We start from the raw sequence: 24,071 nt of genomic DNA, 5'->3' as shown, positions 1-24,071 counted from the left end.
TGCCATGATCCCCCCCCCCCCCCCTCTAAAACATGATTATCAGGTATTATGATTATACTAGGAGGAAGACTCTTTCCAAAAAAGTATACAGAAAGAGTTAAAATTGGGTTTTTATATGTGGCCACACCCCCAGTTCATTAAGTATGCAAGGATGCCTTCGTGGGTGGTGACCCAGCTGATATAGCCACACCCCACAGTGTTGGGTGAATGGTAATTGGGGAGGAGTTGATAGTGTGACATACTTAGTATCTATGTTTTTTAACTGACACTTTTGACCACAAGGTGGCAGCCTCCAAGAGAAAACAAACAAATACTAAGAGAATACATAATTTCTCAAAAAAACCACACCAGGGGGTCTAATGAAGTACTTTCAACCTCCTGGACACATGAAAAACAGAAAAAAGTACAAAACTATGGCACCACCTCTTTAAGTGCCTCTGCATGAGTTTAATACAAACACACAGACATCTTTTTCTAGTTCAACAATAAGCTGTTGTAAAACGACAGTGCTGCTAGCAAGAAGAAGAAGAAGCAGGGGGTTACGCTTAATTCCTTAGATCAGTGCTTCCCAAACCTTTTAGCTCGTGACCAGGGACGTGCAGAGAATGTTAGAGAGGCAGGGGCTGAAATTTCCAAAAGGGCCTTTTGGTGGAAGCACCGAAAATAGCAGACCTCCAAGCACAGCGCGACGCGTTGTGAGCTTGGAGTTCGGCTATTTTCGGTGTGTGAAACGGAACCACACTGAACTAAGCATAATCAAGTCAATACTGGAGAAGCTTAATGGCATGTATTTCTACACGGAGAGGGCAATTCTTTCAACATAAGATGCTGCATTCAAGTTCAGGAGAGTTTGGACAAGGCAATTCTGTTGAATGCTGCCTTCATGTATGGCATGGAAAGAGGGGCATTTGCATTTCCTTCACTTATAGTAAAAACTGCATTTATGGCCTGGAAAGGGCAGTTTTTACAGACAGATAAAAGGGCAGGGGCTCGAGCCCCCTTTGATGTCTGTGTGCACAGTGCCTGCTCGTGACCCAAAAGAGAAATTTTACGCCACTGAATCCCAGAGAGCCATAATGGACATCGCAGGTGGCAAGTCTTGTCAATCAATGTGCCACATTAACATGTGCCAAATGTAAAATCAGTCATTACGATGCCATCAAGGCCTGCCAAAATACATCTTATGATATTTAGTCGACTAAAATTAGACTAAAACCAAAACTGTTCGGGTGACTAAATTATGACTAAAACTAAAAGACGTTTTATTCAAAATGTGTTGTCCAAAACAACACAGGTGCGGAGGAACACGCCAACCTGTAGGAGTCACTAGTGCTGGGACAGAAAGGCTTCCCATCCTCAGACATGGCCAGTTGTGTTCATTCCAGCACGGGGCCAAGCCGCGGTCACTGCAGAGTAATCGACCTGTTTAGTCTCTGTGGAGGTGGACACGAGCTTCCCCCCTATGCCACACCGACACCACATGTCCAAACGTACGGCAATCTTCCATGACCCTTTTGATCGAACGATTGAAGACTCTGTTGGAAGTTTGCATAGGAAAAGGTACAGTTTCATGACAGTAACAGCTCACTGGTACAATGTCAAATAAAAGGATTAACACCTCAAGAAAGCTTTTGGCTTGTTTCCTTTTTGTAACTCGTATAACATTGAATGACAGAAAAATAAAACACAGTGCTATCACCCACCTGATGAATAGACAACTGTTTACATATTAGAGCAGGGGTCTTCAACAGCGGGTCCTCAGTTACTACAGGGGGTCCTCCAAATCTTTGTGTGATAGAAACCTTTTTTATATTAACCACTTGAACCCTAGCGTCCATATTCTGAGAACTTTAGCCAAAAATAGCAGATCTAGCTATTTTCGGCAAAGAGGTTTGGTGTAGAGGGGAAAAAGGGCAGCCTAAGTACAGAGTGAAAGGGTCAAGTTCATTAGGTAATGACGGCTCAAGTGGTTAAATATCTGAAAACACAAATTGACAGGAAGCCAAAATACACTGACGATTGTGCTGTCAAACGATGAAACTATGGAAACTCTGAAAAGGTTGTGGGGGTCCCTGCTTCATCTCTCTCTCTCAACTAAGGGGTCGTTGGCCTGAAAACGTTGAAGATCCCATATTAGAGATTTATAGCCCTACTGCCTAATTTATACTCCACCGCACGACACAGTGTCGCTTGCCGACAAGATCAGATACTTTCATGGAAGCACACCGTCGTAGAGGGGGAGTATAAGCCGGGCTTTTGACAGGACTGTTTCAGCTCACTGCTTTCCAGAGACCCCCACACGGCTCCAACAGGATGTGATGCGCTAATTATATTTACAAGTGGAGGGCCCAAACTGCAGAGTTTCTACCAGCGTGATAAACACACCTGCCAGCCCAGGGCAGCGCAGCCCCCCAAGACCCCTGAGACAAACACTGTTTGTCAGTTCAAGTCTGCCCGGATGTTAAATCAATAAACGAACCCGATGCAAAAATAAACCGGACAAGGTTCTGATGCAATCCGCAGACTGGAAGAATCTTTGCTCTGTGCTGCTGGCCTCTGGATTTTCCCCTGGCTCGATCATATCTCATCTAAAAGGTATGTTACGGCTGGTTTAGAATAGATAGGTCAGGATCCTACGTTCTACGCGAATGGAAAGTGCATTGTGAAAATGAAGAGACAGGCGATTTCCAAAATGTGCCATTAGGTCTACCGTATAGTTTGAAAGACAATTACATAAGTGATGAATGAAAATGATGTTATTTTCTATGAAGGTCAAAAATAGTGTTATTGACAGGAGTGCCACATCCGATGCCAGATTTTGGAATCCGATGCAGATCCTCCTCTGGAGAATCCTAGACCACGGATTACCAACGTTTTGACCTATATGTTGTTAAAAAGTGTAAAATCAATCAACTTATATAAGCAAAATAAATATTAGAAATAGACATAAATCACTTTTTGATAGATAAAATAAATATGTAAACACATAAACTGTTTTAGTTTTAGTTTTTTTTAACAAGCACATTAACTTTTAAAAGCTGATTTACAAACTCAAACTTCATGCGTTGTGAGCTTGTAGATACATTTTTTTTGTCTATAATGACATGCCCAAAAATAGTTATTTCCAATTCCGATATCCTCAAAACAATGTATCAGTCTGGCTGTAGTTGACAACTTTTTTCAACTAATGTCAGAATGGAATCCTTAAAATATGAATAGGCTATTGTGAATCTGCCCCACCCCAATACATATTGAAGTTTCCTTTTAAGGAAGCAGGCAGTGTTGGAGAAATAGTCAATTGTTATGATTTGGATTAGTTTGCGGTTGTGGCCCGATTCAGGCTATTTATTTTCCATAAACATTTATAAAATAAACGCTCCGCAAAGACTCAGGAAACATTCTGCAGTCCATAAGAAGACAAGACCCTATAAAAACCAAACTTGGATAAAGAAAAAAACAAACTTTATTGCCAACTTCTTAAGACTATTTGGTCTTAAACTTGTTTCATTCTCAGTCTACGTCCATCTGGTTTGAGACAATATACACTGGTTTATACATTGTTGCAGCACTACATCAATTCATATTCAACACATCTGTTCCTGTTGAAATGCAACACCAGTGGATGTTTTCACAAATGTGACACATAAATGTATTTAAATGACACAGTTCCGTAGATTTATAACCATCTCATATCAAACTGCTTGGGGGACATCCATGGAAAGAAAATCATGTCGCCTTGCGTCCACTAGGGGGACCCAGGGGTTACTTAAGCATTCAAAGTGTCAGAAAGGTCATTTAGCATCAGTGGAGCAGAAGCTAGTTTGGTGACATGAACACATGCAGGAGTGTCGCACCAAATTCTGGGCCCCGGGTACAAGGATTCACTGCGGGCCCCCCATGAATGTTCTTCATAGGGGGAGGGGGTTTAACCCATTTAGACTGGGAACGCATTATGTTGCATTTTGTGCTTTAACTATTGAGAAATAGCGGATATATAATCTCACAGCACGGCAGTGCCACGCTGCGAGCTTGTAGATCTGCTATTTTTTGAAAAATCTTGAATATTTCAAATCCTTCTAAGGTTTTTTGAAAAACCTATATGTTTCTATGTCAGTGGTGCACAAACGTATTCATGTGAAGGACCCCCAAAATGATATGTATTTGGCCGCGGACCCCATCTCAAAATATTTAGTTCCAGGGACCCCCCATAAGCAACATTTTAGTTACAAATATTTGCTTAAAAAATACATATATTCAAAGATTTACACACATTTTCACGACTTTTCAAAAATAGCAGATCTACAATCTGTGAGCTTGTATATCTGTTATTTTTCAATAGCTAAAGTATAAAAAAATTCCAGGCCCCTCCACCTTGGGCCCTGGTAACTCAGTCCCACTTTTCCCCCCGTTTTGACGCTCCTGCATGCAACAGGTTTATGCAATACTTATAGTTAAGTGGTGGGATTGATTCAAAATTGCAAAACTAAACTCACACGTTTATGAAAATGGTTCACGTTAAACAACACATCTAATCAAGTTAGGTTACACACATATCAATGACATAAACGTATCCCTTATATAATTCTTAATCTCTGGTGTGCATTTACACTATAGGGCAAGTACAGCAGGTGCTCAGTATGGCGAGGGAATCAAGGCAACATCTGTACTACCTATGAGAGCCGTAAATCAGTATGTGGACACGCACGCACACGCACGCACGCACACGCACGCACGCACGCACGCACGCACGCACGCACGCACGCACGCACACACACACACACACACACACACACACACACACACACACACACACACACAGAGAGGTCAAACACACAATCATACAGTCACCTGTCACATGTATGAACTGTAACTGGAGAAAATCCACCACCCTAGGGTTTGCATTCAATGTTATGTGCTATTGTCATCATCTATGAATGTGGACATAACAGCTGAACACACACGCACGCACGCACGCACGCACGCACGCACGCACGCACGCACACACACACACACACACACACACACACACACACACACACACACACACACACACACACACACACACACACACACACACACACACACACACACACACACACGGTTCTCAAGCCTGATCATTATTAATCCATAGATCTCTCAATGCAGTTCCCATACTGCACCACGCTGGTTCTTAATTGTTTCCTACGGGCTCCATTAGTGGCACTAAAATTACACCTGCAGAAAAAAATAAAACCCACTCTCGCTCCCCTGGCCTGTTTAACACATCTCTGAGACACACACACACACACACACACCCTAGGGGGTCCTCAGAGTTACTACAGGGGGTCCTCCAAATCTTTGTGCGATAGAAACTTTTTTTTATATTAACCACTTGAACCCTAGCGTTCATATTCGGAGAACTTTAGCCAAAAATAGCAGATCTACAAGCTCACAACGCGCGAGGCGTTGTGAGCTTGTAGATCGTCTATTTTCGGCAAAAAGCTTTGGTGTAAAGGGAAAAAAGAGCAGACTAAGTACAGAGTAAAAGGTACATTTTATTAGGTAACAACGGTTGTGGTTAAATATCTGGAAACACAAATTGACATGAATCCAAAATACACTGATGATTGTTCTGTCAAACAATGAAACTATGGGTTGCGGGGGTCCCTGCTTCATCTCTCTCTCCCGACCAAGGGGTCCTTGGTCTGAAAACGTTGAAGACCCCTGTCATAGTAAGATCTCGTTACACCACAGCCTGTCACCATCACAAACCAAGTCAGCCGTGACGTGTAGCGTCACCGTCTCTGCATTGCATAAGCTCTGCAAGCCTGCATGACAATGACACTGACGGTTATCCGCGGTGACAGGCGACCTATGTTAAGCGGCGCGATAGTGTTGCTGGGCTGGCCCGAGTTAAAGAGTTAGTTAGGTGGGAACAGCTTGCAGGGTCCCCGGAGGGGGACCTCTAGAGGGAAATGGCTAAACCAAATGCGGCGGAATTTGGCTGAAGGGAAAGGAACATTTGGCCTGGATGTGACAGATTTGAATTCAATGTCGCCCATTTGGCGCAAATGCACAGCTGGCTCAATGACACATTTATGTAGTAAATACACACACGCACACGCACACACACACACACACACACACACACACACACACACACACACACACACACACACACACACACACACACACACACACATACACACACACACACAAGCCTACACATTTAATATTTTACTTTTTACGTCTTAAAGCTGTAATCCATCCTTTTTTGTGTGTGAATGAAACATTATTTTAAGCAATCTGAATGGTAGAGTACATGTTTAGTGCCAATCCCAAACTATTTCTGGATTTAGCGGCGCTGGGATTTGGCTGTGGTGCCGATCCCGAACTAATTCGGGAAAGGCCTTACCGAAACCCCGGGCAAAAATTTCGAGCAGTCCGTCGGCCGCGATCTGTTTACATCGGCCCGCGAAAGCGTCGCGCCGCCGATTTTTGCCATTGAATCCAATCAGGGCCAGATTAACCCTGTGTGATGCCCCAGGGTGACCAAGTTCAAGTGCCCCCCACGCTCCCACTTTACATGTAAAAATGACAGCGTAAATGGCTATAAACACTGTAGGTTTACATTATATCATCGAATAGAAACTCACCAAATATGACACCATAGCAGCATGGGTCTAATGTAATGCTCAAATGAAGGCAACTATGCAGGGACTATGCAAAACCATTACAGACAGTCAGATTATACCTAAAACAATTGTTGCAAGGTGAGGTGAGGCTATAAGCACATCAATATTGAATTTTCCTAAGCCAGGATTGAACCCCACTACAACACATTAAATTAATGCAAACAGAATATGATTAGATTTTTTTATTTAGAAATCCACAAACAAAAGTGCAGGTACTAAAATAAACAGTATTCTCTCTCTCTCCTCCTCCCTCTCCCTCTCCCTCTCTCTCTCTCTCTCTCTCTCTCTCTCTCTCTCTCTCTCTCCCTCCCTCCCTCCCTCCCTCCCTCCCTCTCTCTCTCTCTCTGGCCTGCCATGCCCATGCCTGTTGAATTAACACTGTTGATTTTGTATCAAATAGGCCTATAGCTAAACAGCAAAACACTGCAACCAGCTCTACACATAACCAGATAAATGAATGGCATGCAAATTTCCACAATCCACACCAACAGTGCAGTATATGCTACTATTACTGAAATAAACAGCTCCAGTCCTGTTCACCCTCTAAAATATGTTTCTTTCAATATCCACAAACAAAAGTGCAATATTACTTAAATCAACACCCCCCTCCCCCCTTTCTGACAGCAACCTGCTGCCCAAAGTGTCCATGATGCTGTGGCTGGTGGTGTTGTTACAATATAATAAATGCTATTCAGCAAAACACAGCAACAAGGGCCAGGCAATATAATAAACTAAAAGGAATGCAAACAGAATGTTGCCAAATGACAAAGTGCAGTAGCCTACTATTCCTGAATTAAAATAACAATAAAATAAAAAACAAAACAGCTCTTCTCTCTTCTCTCTGTCAGTCTCTCAGTCTCTCTCCTTGGCGTGTCACGGTGACTGACAGTCAAGTTCAATGGCATGGTACGCTGTCCACATGCCGTCGGTGCTGAACCGGATAACACACACACACACACACACACACACACACACACACACACACACACACACACACACACACACACACACACACACACACACACACACACACACAACATACAACCAGTTAAAAGAGAGAACGACAGAACGTTCTACTTCTATGCAAAATGCCAGACTAACAAACACACACACACACACACACACACACACACACACACACACACACACACACACACACACACACACACACACACACACACACACACACACACACAATAGTATTTAAATTATAACACTTACCATTAGAAGAATGACTTCTTTCTTGACTTCTGGGCTGAAAAGTCATGAAGTAGTTCCTCAAAGTCAATCGTCCTGACTAGCTCGGACTCTATTGCCAACAGAGAGAGTGCAGACAGTCGCTGCTGGCCCATAGTAGCACGTAGTTCATTCTTCACTCTTTTAAGAGCAGAGAATGATCTCTCACCCTCGCAGTTGGTGACGGGCAGGGTTAAGAAGAGCCTCAGTCCAACAAACACACTTGGGAACGACGTCTTCAATCCTTGAGTTTTTACAAATATTTGTAGCAAATCCTCGGGTGAATGTGATTTCTCATCCCGCACGAAATCCTTGAATTGAATAACTTCATGGCCAAAGTTTTTGGCCAGATCATCTGGATAGGTGGAGGAGAGCGCAGCAGCACGTTTACACACGCTGTCCGTGTCTGTGTCAGAATCAAACAGAACACCAAATAGTGCATTTAGGTTCCTGTATGCATCAGTGCGTTTTGCAAGACAGGACAACAGCAGGTCAATGATCTCATTGTAGGTTTCCACCTGGAATCGTTTGCTTCCCTTTAGCACGATTTCATTCTCAGTGGATTCATCTGCAAATATTGTTCTTCTTTTCTCCCGCTGTGTCTCGTCTTGGTACAATTGATTCACTCCCTTTATATCACGAGCTAACTTTTCAAAGTGCGAAAATTGATCTCTAAGTGAGGCCACAAATGTATGCAGGGATTCCAGCAGTCGCTGGGCTGCATTTAGGCTCATATCACTCGCTTGCAGTGATTGACTTGTGGCTTTGAATCTAGTCAGCACTGCATGCCATAGCTCTGCCATAATTGCAGTCTCCAGTTTATCAAGTTTAAGACACAGCCCAGCAGCCTCGCGTCTGGCGTCCTTCCTCTGTTCCTCATCGTTTTCTAACATGCCTATTGCCTTTCTTATTTCAGAGTAGTTCTCTTTTAAGGTTTTGGTGCAGTCAGCTCTACTACTCCACCTAGTAGTAGACAAAGGCTTTAGAGTTGTGTTGATTTTCACATCCTCGTTGTTAAAAACCCGATTCCAACGGTATGTTGATGCTGCACAAAATGCATATAGATGCTGAAGTAGGTCAAAGTAATCGCTTACATCTTTAGAGCTGCTGTTGTCAAGGGCGTTTACACCAACGAGGTTAAGTGAGTGTCCTGCACATGGCACGTATTCAATCAGAGGGTTTATTTTTTTCAAATGTGCCTGCAGACCATTATATTTGCCCGACATGTTGCTTGCATTATCATAACTTTGTCCTCGGCAGTTGGACAAGTCTAATCCCAGACCACTAACCATTTTAACAACACATTCAGCGAGACTTGCTCCAGTGTGACTGTAGATGGGCTCGAACCCAATGAACCTCTCAACCACTTTGCCCTGCTGACTGACAAATCTAAAAATGAACGTGAGTTGGTCAACATGTGACAAATCTGGGGTGGAATCCACAATTATGGAGAAATATTTAGCCTTCTGTAATTCGTCTGCAATTGATTGCTTGACTGTCTCACCCATTAATGAAATGAATTCATCGCACACAGTGGATGACAGGTATGATGTTGTTCCTCTCCCCTTTTGGCCATACTTCTCTATGTGTTCCTTTAGAAATGGATCAAACTTTGCTATTACTTCCAGAAATCCAAGATAATTTCCATTTCTTTTTGAGCCTAAAAGTTCATCATCGCCTCGGAATGCTAGCCCTCTCTCACTCAAGAAAGCTATAACAGTCACAATTCGCCTGAGTACTTCCTTCCAATATTGGGCCTCGTTTTCTATCTGCTGTCTGAGTGAAGCATCCACAGTGCCAACATTGCTTGAGAGATGCAGTAACGTCTGCATGTGTTGCTTGTGTTTTGCGCTGTTTTCATGATTCGAAATATACTCAGGATGAGGCCAGTCACAGAAGCCAGAATAAGAAAGGCCAGTTTGTTTGGAGGAGAACAATTTACACGCAAAACAGTAAATGTTACCTGATGATGGTGAATAAATGATCCACTCCCTGGGAACTATTTCCTTGTTTGGGAGGCAATGCTCCAATAAATCATTAGTCAGCGAACGTGTGCGTTTCTTTCCTCCTTTAATGATAACATCCCGCTTAGACGCTGGATATTTGGCTGCTCTATTGTGAAAAGCTGCGGGGCCTTTTTGAATAGCAATTTCTTTCACTTCTGTGGTGATGGGTCCCCATAGCGCTGGGTCTGAGTCAAGCGTTAAAACCGGTCCAGAGCCCTCTCCGTCAGTGTCGGTCTTGTCGTCCTCACGGTCCTCTGTGTCGGCTCCTCCACTATCACTGTCCCCCTGTCCGGCCAGTCCGGGGGGTCTCCGTTCCTCCTCTTCCTCCTCCTCTCCTTGACTCATCATAATGATGCTTCCCCCACCATTAGAAGAGGATATCTCCTCCTCAATCTCACTGCCTTCTGTTAGTTCTGTATCATGATCTTGGGCCGGGTCGGCCGAGGTAGGCTCGCGGGCCAAGGCCACCTCATCCACGGCTGCGGCGCCGGCGGCCGCCCCGCTGGTAGAAGCTGCGGTGTCTGTTGCTTCTGCTGCAGCTGGTCGACCAAAAAATGATGCGATTTGTGGCATAGAACGTAGGGCCGCTTTTTGCCGTGCTCGTTTTTCTTCATTTTTTTGTCTTTTTGCAAAACCGCTTAACTGTTTTTTCCTCCCCATGTTTATCTGTTGTTTACACTGATGCCGCCAAAACAGCTGGGCATTGTGGGCACAGGTCAGAATACAATACAGGAAGCGTGTGGGGCACACATTTGGGAGGGGAGGGGCACATGCAGGTGCCGAATCATGCAAATGCACAGACTCAGTGTGGGAAATTGGGAATGAATGAGTGACTGCTAGGCTACTTTTCTTTACATTATAGGCATACATACAAATATAAAAAAATACTATAAATATATACATTGTAGGGTATTTTTTTTCCCCCAAAATTTTCTTTTTTCATTTTTTTTTTTTTTTTTTTTTTTTCAAAAATTTTTTTTTTTTTTTCTCAAAATCTTTGTGTGCCCCTTGGCATGTGTGCCCCAGGGCGCATGCCCGACGAGGCCTATGGTAGATCCGGCCCTGAATCCAATGCATCCTCAGATCTTTGAAGCTCTTTTTCTCTGATCTATGCTTTTATGGAAGAGGACAAGGTTTATTCATGGCTAAATCGCCGAAAATTGGGCTTCTAACTTCAAGCTAACTTCATCCGGGTCATATTCATGACACGCACGAAAGTGTTCATGCGCGTCACGGCTGCACAAGGCTTGTGTGCATATACAGCGCATTCCTATGTGGCTTTTCTGGTCACCCAGCAGCCTCTGGCGCCATCTAGCACTCGCATGACTGAACCTGATTTTGAGGTGGTTTGGGTTTGCTCAGGAAACTCTGAGAAATTTTCCCTTTCATGATTTTTCCTTATCATAGAAGCAAAGTCTTGTTTTGTTCTACCATTTGAGACATTTTGTAAATATGAAATAAAATGTTTTGAGTGTTTCCTGAGCATTCTAATTCCATTTCTAAATCTCAAAAACAGGTCAAAATGACCTGTTAGTCATGCGAGTGTTTTAACTGGCACTGTATGTGTTAATTGTTTACCATGATAACGTTTACCATGATAAATGTCACAGCTTGCGTGTAGACGTGTGTGTACACATTTTTACAGTCTATGGGTTGGTTCCCTTGACACATCACTGTGACATCACAGGTGATATCACAGGTGACATCACATCACCTATGTAAAGGTCCATATAGGGTATTCCCCAGAATCCCTTTTATGCCCATATATGACGATCCCTGATGTCATCGATATATATCACTGGCCAGATGGCCAAGCCATGGCCCATATCTGTGTGGCTGGTTCAGATAGGGATCTCCATGTATGGGCATAAAATATATTGTATATTGTAACCACTCTAACAAATCCCTTGTATGCCCATATATGGAGATCCCTGATGTCATCAATATTAAGCCCATAGGACTTCATATGGGAATGCCCATATATGGAGGAAGACAGCCCATATCTGTGCGGCACTTCAGACAGGGATCTCCATGTGTGGGCATAAAAGGGATGTACTATATACAGTACATGGATCTCCATATATGGGTAGCTGGTCCGATATACATCACTGGCCAGATGGCCAAGAATTAGGGCGAGGTCGCATGTCGCCCTGAGGTGTCTTACTAGTACAATATACTGCAGTGGTCTCCCTACCTGCTGTCGGGTAGGAACACTGCTCATTGACAAGCTATTGAATGAAGCTCAAAGCACATATCTCCCCGACCCAAGCCGTCTTTCCATCTTAGCTCGGCACTGGACATTTTGGTGCCCACACAGGATACCCTGGTTCGAGTCCCAGGAAGGACGTGTACATGCTAAGGATTGCAGCTTTAACTTGACACATTAAGTCCAAAGTAACGGGAGAATAGAATCATCTTAATTTCTTAGATCAGTGGTTCTCAAAGTGGATTCCAGGGACTCTGTGGGTTCCTTTATGAGGGTCTAAATTGACCCATACGAGTCTGTAACTCTGACAGTGAACAGGAACCAAATGAACACTAATTCATTCGTTCCTTGAACCAAATGACCTTGAAATTTGAAAGTTTGAGAAACACTGTCTTTGATCACCAACATTGCTAGTATCCAGTTGTTTGCTGTCCTGTGATAAATGATGTCCTGACTGAAGACAAATAAGTCCAGCTCTGTCCCTACATGATTATGTATGACAGATAAGTACAAACCACTTAAAGTTGCTATACAACTTTAAGTGGTTAGCGACAGTAAAAATAGTCTTTTTACTATTTTTACTATTTACACATTTTTCTTCTCTTTGTTGTTGAAAGGAAAGTGATAGAATTATACTTTAGTCGTTATTTTTGTCTCGGATCTGTTGAAATAGCGAGGGACAGAAAATGCTCTGGGGGCAGAGTTCTCCTCTGCCTACAAAATGATGTCACGACTTAAAAGCCCCATATGTATCTTTCTGCTGACATAAGCAGGAAAAAGGCAATTGCTTATTTTACATTTTTATTTTTATTTTATTATATTCAGACGGCTAACCATGCTTCCTTAAGAAATGTTGTCTCTGTGACACTTCCTGGGGCCACAATCTGCCTCCAAAACTATAATTTTTTATCTGTAGAAGTTGTGTCATTGGTCGATAGACAGATAGCATGCCCTGGTTTTAACCAATCAGGGTCACCTCTTGTTTGGATTGGTTGACCTGTCTGTCAATCCTTTTAGCCCCGGGTCGGCTGGTTCATGCTCCAATGAGCTGCCAGTGACAGAGCTTCTTACAGATAAAATAATAGTTTTGGAGGCAGACTGCAGCTCTTAGAAGCGCCACAGAGACTTTTAGGGAGCATTGTTAGACGTCTGAATATAATAAAAGAAAAGAAAAAAAAAAGCAATTGCCTTTTCCTGCTTATGTCAGCAGAAAACTACATATAGCAACTTTAAACCCTAAATGTACTTCATTGACCAGTGTCCCCCAGGAACCTATACTTGGCACCCTCCTTTTCCCCCCTCTACACCAAATCTTTTGTGACGATCTGCAAGCTTGAGCTTGTAGATCTGCTATTTTTGCTGATTGTTTTGCCTGTTTTCACCAAATATTCACCTATTATCACATGCCCAGAATGCTAGGGTTCGTGTGGTTGAGAGCCAGAAAAGGAAGGTTCTACCACTTTTTCTAGTCACATGTTCAAATACTGGATTCTGATTGGTTTAAAACAGTGGTAAATAGGCCAACAACCTTGAGTTGGCTCATGGACCCCGCCCACTTTTGTTTTGCTGAAACAATTAATGATTGTAACTAAAGATCCTTGCAAGTTACAACTGTGTTTTCTTACACATTTATATGGAAAAAGTGGTAGAAAAGCAATTTACCATTCGAGGTCGGTTGTTTGCCACTCGTCTGCGGCTCGTGGCACAACCCTGAAACAGTGGTCAATCAGCCAACAACCCACTCCCTCTCATGGTAAATGGCTTACTTTCGCCCCCCCCCCCCCATGCATTTAATTTTCTTTCTCGAAACCCCGTCTCTTGACATTTTGATGCAGTTCCTGGCTGTGTGCCCACTCCCTGCCAAACCTCTCACCACCACCACCACCACTGTAGAATATGACCAGCGTGGCTCCGCTGTGATCAGAAAAACATACCTCCGTCCTTTCGCGTTTCGTTAGGAATTCCCTTAATGGACGAAGTTAGAAGCAATAATTCAGCAGTGCCCACCTACACCAAGTGGTACATGGACACAGGACGCTGGTAAGAAATCGTGGGAGGTAAAGCACTATAATGCATTAACCACTGAAACAGTCCTGATGTTGTGAATGAATGGTTTAAACCCCCAGTAATTAGCCAAATATAGCGGTCCCAAGCCGTGGCGTCAGCTCAGCAAAAGCTAAGGTATGGCAACATGACTGATGTCTTTGCGCGCGTGCAAGACACGAGACACCAGTCATGTCGCCATACCTTAGCAACAGGCATGATACATTTATTTTAAGTACATTTTATTTTTTTCCCCAGTTTCTACGGTTTCTTGGGCTGGATATGGCAGCCTGGAACGGTTGTTCAAGTGCAGCTAAACTTGGCATGTTAGTAAACGTGCCACAATTAACAATAATACATTGCACCTGTGCAGCTGACCTGCGGAACCTGGGAATATACCATTTTGTCAAGATGGGGAGAATACAAGTGTGGAGATTCTGGAGAATATAATTATAATACTTTGTTAAAGTGACCATTTTGTTAAGTTTTGCATTTGTAGTTATTTTACTGTAATTTAACAACATAATAACCAGAACAGATAGACAAAGAGACATTCATGGATTTATATTTAAAAGTAACTTTCCCCCCCTGGACCCAGGGTATGGCAGCTGCATTACATATTTCTTTTTCTCTGGCTATAGCTGGAAATTAAACTATTTGCCAAATATATGAGATGTCTGTTACAATGAGTGGTACTTAACTCTAAGGGACCTTTTCCACCAGCAACGAACCGGTTCAGGTTCTTTCTCCCGCCTATGGGATGAACCAGAGGTGAGGTTTTCCACCCAGAACCGAGTCGGTTCTCGGTGTTGGCGGCCAGTTCGCAAGAACGAACCAAGGTTCCAAGAAAGTTGCCATCCCATAGGCGGGAGAAAGAACCGGAACCGGTTCTTTGCTAGTGGAAAAGGCCCCTAATAGGAATGTAATCCTTTGTCCAAGAAAGTCTATATTGTATTTTAGACTTTAGCTCAGGGTTCTCCAATAGGCGGCCCGCGGGCCAGCCCGAGGGGGGCTACTGTCTGGCCCCCACCAACCCCAGTAATAATGGTGGTATAAGAGCAGCAACAACACTAGTATATCGTCATTGTCGGGTGGAAAACCTGTATCTCAAAATGTGTACGTTGTTTCGCAAGGTCAAACAAGGCCGTCGCACAAAAGTAGTGAAAACAGCAGATCTACAAGCACACAACGCCTCGCGGTGCGAGGCGTTGTGTGCTTGTAGATCGGCTGTTTTCACTAGTTTAAATCATTTTTAAAATGATAAATGCAAAACGAACGGTTTTGGACATACAAGATTTTCACCTGACAACTACAATATCCGAACTGTCACTGCATGGAGTAGCGGGAACGTCACCGTCGCCCCCTGCAATGTTGTGGCCCTCGGCTTGGTACCCTAGACATAATTTGGCCCTTGGGGAAAACTAATTGGGGAACCCTGCTTTAGCTTGATCAGTGGCATGGCTGTCTATAATGTTGGTATGCATACAACTCCCAATTCAAGATAGGACATATACATCAGGAAGCTGTAGTTTTCTCTAGCATACTGATTGATAGTGATACTTGTAGTACTGTTGTGTGCCGTGTGTTGACTTTTAACCCCGATTTCAACTTAGAAAATAGCCGATCTACATGTTCATAATGCGTCGCATGGCGATGTGTTGCGAGCTTGTAGATCTGCTATTTTTGGCACACGTCATACGGCAAACAAGAACCCTGGCAATTGTAGGGCGAGCTTTCTGCGAAAATAGCAGATCTACAACCTCACAATGCATCACGTTGCAGTCAACCAGGGACGTGCTGGCCATTGGGAAAAGCGGGACAACTCCCGAATGGCCGGTTTATTCCTGGCCGGTCCAGGCCGGCCATTAGGAAATTAAATAAAATGTCGGCCTTCGTTCCATTTTGGGGGCTGGGCGGCCAACAAAGTTAATCGTCACTGTCGGGCAGAAACCTTGTATCTCCAAGTTTCAAATTTGTAATTTTTTTCGCAAAGCAAAGCCCTGCTTCATCATACAAGGCCGTTGCACAAAAGTAGTGAAAACAGCAGATCTACAAGCACACAACGCCTCGCGGTGCGAGGCGTTGTGTGCTTGTAGATCGGCTGTTTTCACTAGTTTAAATCATTCTTAAAATGATAAATACCAAACAAACGGTTTTGGACGTACAAGGTTTCCACTCGACAACGACGAAATATAACGCATGTAATTGGCCCACTGGCTTGTCACTTGTCATGATCTGAAATGTCAAATCTTTGAGTAGCAGCAGCGCTATAGAGAGAGATCCCCCTCTATAGCGCGCAATGAGGGCCTCTCCAACTCTTTTTCCCGAGCTGAATCAGGGGCCCAGCACGTCCCTGCATGCAGTCAACTATAGCGTTTAAGTGGTTATGCATTACATCCTACTGGGTGGGGTAAGCCTGGGAGAGATGCTCACCTTGAGAGGGAGCCATTGTCATCGCTATAATTTATCATACTTGTAACACTTGCCTGAAGGGTTCAGGACAGCAAATCACCCCAGAGAAGATAAAGAACCCTGAGCATACTTTTAATTTACCCTGTGTAAAGTAACAATGACGGTGAGCGAGATGGACTATTTATTTTATAAATGTCGATAATTACACAGATTCTAGAAGGCACTGTCAGTAGCAACTAGCAAGGCAAAGGGTCAAGGGTCAAAGCTCTGTTTTGGTCTTGTATTTCTGGACAAACCCAACGTCCTGTATGCAGAAATGACAATTAACAGGAAAATTTTACAAAACTGTACTAAAATAACAACTCTGCCACATTCTTCTTTAAAGGACCACTTTGTTTTTTTACAACAAGGGTTCATATTTTAGATTGTAATTAGAGAAAAGAAAAAGTGAGTGTTAAAATGTTTTCATTTACTTCGTTCTATCGTTTTAGCACGTTTAGCGTGCTAAAATGTGGAGGAATGCGTACGCATGGGGGCATGTGTACAAGTGGCTAAATATGTATTTTTAGACACAATAAGCCTGCAATTACTTTATTGCTATTTACAGTAACCCCTGAAGTCACATCTGCCCATGAAAGATTGCGGTGCATCTTGGGAATGGGCTTATTCTGTGTAAAAATACATATTTAGCCACTTGCATGCATGCCCCCAGCCACTGAAAATAAAATTAAATTTAAAATCTCTAAATTGATAGAAAGGAGTAAATTAAAACATTTTAACTCTCATCTTTCATATTCTTTAAATACAATCTAAAATAGGAACCCTTGTTGTAAAAATACCAAAGTTGTCCTTTAAAACATAGAAACTAAAAGACAATTGATAAATACTAAATCATGGTGTTCAAGAAAATAACTTATTTCAAACATAAAACATTAAATAAATAAATACATAAATAAAACAACGTAAACAAATAAATAGACAAATAGAAGATGCCAATTGAATTAAGTGATGAACCAAAAGCACTTGACATGGTGAAGCACACAGTGTGATCCATTTCTCACGCTCGCCGTCTTCATTTACATGATCATGGTTCTTTTACCGCATCGCCTCGCGGCGGCGCCTAATGAGTCCACATCTCCACCAGATAAACACTTCAGTGCCGCACGCACAAGCAGGGGTGTCGCACCAAATTCTGGGCCCTGGGTACAAGGATTCACTGCGGGCCCCTCATGAATGTTCTTCATAGAGAGTGTTATTTTGTGCTTTAACTATTGAAAAATAGCAGATATGCAAGCTCTGCGACCTTATTATTATTATTTTTAATCGTGAAAATCTGTGCAAGTCTTTGAATATTTAAAATCCTTTCTAAGGTTTTTTTGAAAAACCTATGTTTCCCGTCTCAAAGTATTTAGTACCAGGGACCCCCCAGAAGTGAAATTTGAGTGTTCACTTAAAAATTACATATATTCAAAGATTTGCACACATTTTCACGACTTTTCAAAAATTGCAGATCTACAAGCTCGCAGCGTGGCACTCGGTGCCGCGCTGTGAGCTTGTAGATCTGCTATTTTTCAATAGCTAAAATATAAAAAATGTATATTTAATAATTAAGGCCCCCTCCACCTTGGGCCCTGGTAACTCAGTCCCACTTTCCCCCCCTTTGTGACGCCCCTGCGCACAAGTACGCGTCCTGGGCCGTCCTTTCAGTCTCAAGCCAGGGTACCCCTCTCCTCTCCCTCCATCTACACGGGCAAACAACATCACCCCTCATCCTTCCCAGGCCCAGAAGACACAATGGCTCTCAATTACCAGTCAACAACAAATTACAATATTAATAGCCATGGAGGATGGATGGGGGGGGGATTGGAAGAGGATGGAGGAAGAGAGAGGTGAGAGACCTGGTGAGAAGTCTACAGATGTCGATTGGCCGCCGGGCCGCCTGCCACGCGGGGAAGCAGTAAGGGAAGGGGGGGGGGGGGTCACAAACTCAAACCCAAATCTGGGTGCCCCATGGGCCCACAGTTAATCCCACTTTATCCAGGAGAGGCGGGCCGTCAGATCTGGAAAGAGACGGGAGAGGGGGCATGGAGTGGGAGCGAACAAAGGCAAGACAAACACAGAAGTTTAGATACATTTTAATGACTGTTTGACGAGTCACAGGTCTGCTCCGGAGAAAAGGGGCACACTTACTCCTGAATGACCCCATACAGAAGTACTCGAGAGCAGATTCCCACAGAATTAGTTAAGCAAAGTAGCACTGAGTGTGATGAGAATACTTGTATTTTATAGCACAAATGGGACTACTCTTGACTAATGCCAAAAGGAAAGACACCTGGGGATGAAAGCATATGGCAAAAACAAAACAAGTTGTTTAAAATGGCATTAGCGTTACTTACAACATTAGTATGTCGGTCTTTAAGTTCTACTCTATAAATTATTATTTTGTGGCTTTGTGTATAGGTGCTGGATATCATTTGATTGTTGAACAGAAACTATCATAAAATGTGATACTGATTTTTTCCTACTGTATCACGTATTATAGTTAGACAAATATATATTAACTTTAAAAATGAACTATTTGATTATTGCCTCTAAAACAGTCAATTGGTTCTGTAGAGGGTATGCGCATGACATTGTCATCATACTCAGAAGTTATGCGGGAACGCCTACTGAGTGGCAAAAAAACTACTTTCTGGCCTTGACAGCCCATACATCCAAACAGAAAAGTCCTATCTGATTGCATTAATTGACCTTACACGACATTAAACTCAGTTCGGCACTCACTTTGGCACTCAATCTGCCACTCGATTTGCCATTCACTTTATGCATACGCATACCCTCTATAGCTTAACATTACCCTCTAGACCAGGGGTCTTCAACAGGGGGTCCGGGACCCCTAGGGGGTCCTCAGAGTTGCTACAGGGGGTCCTCCAAATCTTTGAGTGATAGAAACCTTTTTTCTTCTTTTTTATATTAACCACTGCTTCATCTCTCTCTCAACTAAGGGGTCCTTGGCCTCAAAACGTTGAAGACCCCTGCTCTAGACCAATTTGACAACAAGTTTGGTTATGATTCATGTTATTGAACATCTTTCTTGGGAGAGATACGAATACAAGAGATCTGCCCCCCCCCCCCCCCCCCCCCCCCCCCATATATAAAACTATTTTACAAACCACTACAAAATAGCTAGACTATACCAGGAACACGTTTTAATTCTGTAATAGGCTAGCATAAACAAAATGGAGAGAACTAGAATGGGCCATTTAAAGTCGACCAGTCTTTTGGAAACACGTGGCTGTTGAGCTCCGGCTATCAATCAGCTCCGTCAACTCACCACTCGTGTTCCAAATGGCGTTGGTGTGGTTCTTGTAGCCGCTCTTCATGCACTCGTCCACGTAGGCTTTGGGGTCGCAGCCCGACATGAGGATCTCCCTGAGCAGGGCTATGTACGCGATGGCCAGCCTGAGAGTAGGGATTGGGACGATATGAACATTTCATGTCATGATTATTTTGACCACAAAAATTACGATATTATCGTGATAATCAAAATATCCCCGACATCCATTATCCTGGGGCGGAACATTTGCCGAAAAAATAGCAGATCGGGGCACCCTCTGGCCTACTGGTCCAGGCGCATACCACTTAAGCATTGCCACATAGGCATCCCCGGTTCGATTCCCGATCCGAACAATCTTTGACGCGTCACTCTCCATCTCTCCCCATTTCCTGTCAGTCTATTGTCCTTTCAATAAAGGCATAAAAGCCCAAAGAAAAAGAAAATAGCAGATCTACAAGCTCACAACGTTGTGAGCTTGCAGATCGTTTATTGTGAGTGTTTTCTTTTTCTTATCACGATAAACCAGGGGTCTTCAACAGGGCGTCCGGGACCCCTAGGGGGTCCGCAGAGTTCTACAGGGGGTCCTCCAAATCTTTGTGTGATAGAAACTTGTTTTTCCCCCTTTTTTATATTAACCACGTCTTAAACCCTAGCATCCATATTCTAGGAACTTTAGCCAAAAATAGCAGATCTACAAGCTCACAAACTGTTCAGGGTGTTCATAAAAGCCTGATTAGACGATAAAATGACCAAAAGTTTTTTTGAAAGTGAAGTATCCCTTTAAATATGTGAAAACCCACATTAACATGAATCCAAAATATACTGATGATCATGCTGTCAAACAATGAAACTATATGGAATCTATGATAAGGTTGTGGGGGGTCCCTGCTTCATCTCTCTCTCTCAACTAAGGGGTCCTTGGCCTAAAAACGTTGAGGACCACTGCTCTAAACGATAATAAGGATTCTGGTCCCATCCCTACCGGAGCGTGTCGATCTTGGACAGCCTCTTCTCGTAGGGGAAGGTGGGCACGTGGCACCGGAGCTCCTCGAACGCTGAGTTGATGCTCAGCATCCTCTTCCTCTCGCGGATGTTGGCGGCGTACCGCTGCACCTGCAGTCAGAGTAAAAGTAATGAAAATATTTTTTTCATTGAACATGAGGTAGGGCTGTCACAATTATTACATAATCGTCTAATCGTGATTTTTTTTTTACGTAATCGTGATTATTTTTCATAATCGTTTCCATGTTGAAAAATTTTCATAAAGTTTTTTTTTAAGTAAAAAATAGTGGAAATAGCAGATCTACAAGCTCACAACGCGTCGCGATGTGTCGCGAAGCTTGTAGATCGGCTATTTCCACTATCAAGGTTCTTTTTCAAGTGTAAATCTGTCAAATATGTCAGTAATTTCTTTGTATATTTAGGTTATGTGTCATATCTGCCATGTGCAACTTCAAATCCTAAAAGCCAAACAGAAATGTAATTATCAACGACAAAAACACAATTAAATCGTTAATCGCAATTATTTGAGTGTCAATTAATCGTCATGTAAAGTGTCAAAATTGTGACAGCCCTAACCTGAGGCCCGGCCCGACTAATTATCATACATTTTCGGCCCTACCCGGGACGAAGATTTCGGGTTGGGTCGGATACGGTCAGGTTCGGGCAGAATTTGAGAACTCTAGTACAGTGGAGTAAAGTAAATGGAGTAAAGTACATTTAATTAAGTAATGTAGGCTACTTAAGTGCAATTTACTTTTACATTTTTACTTTTACGTCTACACCACTACATCTCGAATCCAAATATTGTACTTTTATTCCACTACAAATATTTGAAAACTATAGCTACTGACTTTAAGTTGCTTTGTAGATTTTGATTATTATTACAAAACGTACATTGACCACTTCATACATTTTTGCCATTTGAAAATAACCGATCTACAAGCTCACGGAGTGAAGCATTGTGAGCTTGTAGATCTGCTATTTTTAAAAGATTTCTGTCCATTTGAAAACTTGAAATGGGACACTCTGCACAACGAGTACTTTTTCTTTTGGTACTACATTTTGATGCCAATACTTTTGTATCAAGTACACAGACTTCTACATAACCGAGTGTTTCTACATTGCTGTATTGATACTTTTACTTATTAGTAAAACATTTGAGTACAAGCTCAATAAAGTGGTCTTTATATCCTTTTAATCGACCATGTATCAGTGAACTGTACTGTCCTGTACCTTTTCTTATAACATAGTAACTAAGTAAGGGATAAGGAATGGCTCCGTGGTGATTGTCGATACATAACAGACCGACAGCCTGATAACTTCCCGAGGTGCCAGCCGAGGGGAGTTATCAGGCTGAAGGGAGCCATTCATTATCCCGCTTATTACCCGGCTACTAAATAAAATTAATAATTTGACTCAAAACTAAAAACAAAACAATGTATTTCCTTGTTTACAGACGGCTGAAAGTATTCCACAAGTGTTGCGCTGGGCGATCCCCCCCAGCGCAACACGGTCAGCGCAACACGGTCGCCTTGGAAAACAAGGAAGTGCTGATTAGATAGAATCCATTTTCTGATACTACGTTGTCTATTTCTCGCTTAAAATATTTTTTAAAACATTCTTGAGAGCAACGTTTAGTTCTAAATGTCGCTGTGTGTTTGTTTACATGGCTGACATTTTGGCTAAACAGCACAAGATTCACGCTTGACTGCAGCAGGTGTTCTGAACCTTTGATTAGGCAGCAGTCTTTTATAGAGCAGAGCGGTCTGTTATCGGGGAATATCAGACCTCTGATTTCAGCAATTGACCAATCAGAATCAAGCATTCAAACAAGCCAGGTAATAATAACTAATAAAGTATTCAATCAATCAATCAATCAATCAATCAATCAATCAATGTACTTTTCCCACCACTGACCTTGTACGGGTGGTGGGACACGGACACCAGGCGCCGCGCTCTGCGCGCCTTGGTGATCTCCAGGGACTGCTCGTCCGCAGAGGAGCTGCTGTTGTCGCCTTCGACGAACGACGCGCTCAGCCCCGGAGAGGACTGCGAGTCGAGGTCGGTGAAGGTCAACTGCGCGTCGGGGAAGACGGACTGGTGGCACCCGAACGAGGACCACGGGGACAGCTGGCCCGTGGCCGCGCTGCAGTCCAGGAGGAGGGCGTCCAGCTGCGTCTGGAACTGAAAGTTGGGGTCCATCTGGCCCCAGAACGCAAAGTCTGTGGTGCCATCTTGGTCGAAATCAAAAAAGATGTCCTCCATTGTTTTAAGAGGATGAAAATTAATGATTTGGGTTCTCCGATCAGTTCTTCGCTCAATTATTTGGTGGAATCTTCTAGGGATGGCTTATCCCAAGTGCAAATGTGTGCCGAGCACAATCTTTGTTTCATAAGACAATTACCAAAGATGGTCCTGACTCCTTTTGTTTAGAACTCAATACTTCCATAAAGTTATTTCAAGTAGGCCTAAAGACTCACTATAACTTCCAACTATTCGTGCAAAGCAATGCATCCCTACCTCCCAAGGTTCCCAAGTTTGGCAACATCGAAGACTAGAGCGCTCTGCATCATCACAGCAACAGTGCTTTAGGGACAGCGCGTTTTATTGCGGGCCCGCTCCGTGCGCACCTTAATCTCTGGCAGACGCGAGGCTACATCTTGTGGATTAAATACTTACGAGACCTCCATGTTTCGCACAGCGGGGGTGCACGCGCCAATTGTAAAGGCTGAAAAGGAGCTCATTAGTGCTCCTTAGAACCCACCAATAGTAGATCGCTCCTTGCTTTGAAAGAACAATTACAAAGGAATCAGTTGATCTCCCCAGCTCACCCAAAAAAGAAGAAAAGGGGAGGAGGGCACGTGTCCAATTATAAACTTTCCCCAAGTAGTCCGCTAATATTTACAAAAACCCACTCTGTCATAGCTCTCATGAGGGTCTGTGTCTCGCATTATGGCGCAGGCCAAGCCTGATTGGCTTCTGAAAGGGGTTGCTTTATCAATTGGCAACTCAGCTGACTGCAAACAATACTGTCAGGAACATATGAGAGCACTTTATCTATTCAAACAGACCGCGACGTGAGGCTGCTGTTAGGGCCGCAGTGAGATAGAACCACTAACATTTATCACATTATAGGGTTTTTATTCTCCTCTACT

At 43.1% G+C, this 24,071-nt stretch overlaps 1 protein-coding gene across 1 annotated transcript; it reads right to left on the bottom strand.

Annotated features, from left to right (window-relative positions):
• Positions 1–18,599: 18,599 nt before the first annotated feature.
• LOC308307948 (transcription factor 21) lies at positions 18,600–23,181 on the bottom strand (the record flags this gene model as incomplete). Its single annotated transcript, XM_080753287.1, has 4 exons — positions 18,600–18,637; positions 19,912–20,039; positions 20,897–21,027; positions 22,834–23,181. The coding sequence occupies 4 exons, from the start codon at positions 23,179–23,181 to the stop codon at positions 18,600–18,602; spliced, it is 645 nt and encodes a 214-aa protein (XP_080609413.1).
• Between the last annotated feature and the right edge of the window lie 890 nt (positions 23,182–24,071).

This window comes from Nannobrachium achirus (genome assembly GCF_963921795.1).
Source record: "Nannobrachium achirus genome assembly, chromosome: 22".
Lineage (NCBI taxonomy): Eukaryota > Metazoa > Chordata > Actinopteri > Myctophiformes > Myctophidae > Nannobrachium > Nannobrachium achirus.
This window is presented reverse-complemented; position numbering and strand designations above follow the sequence as displayed.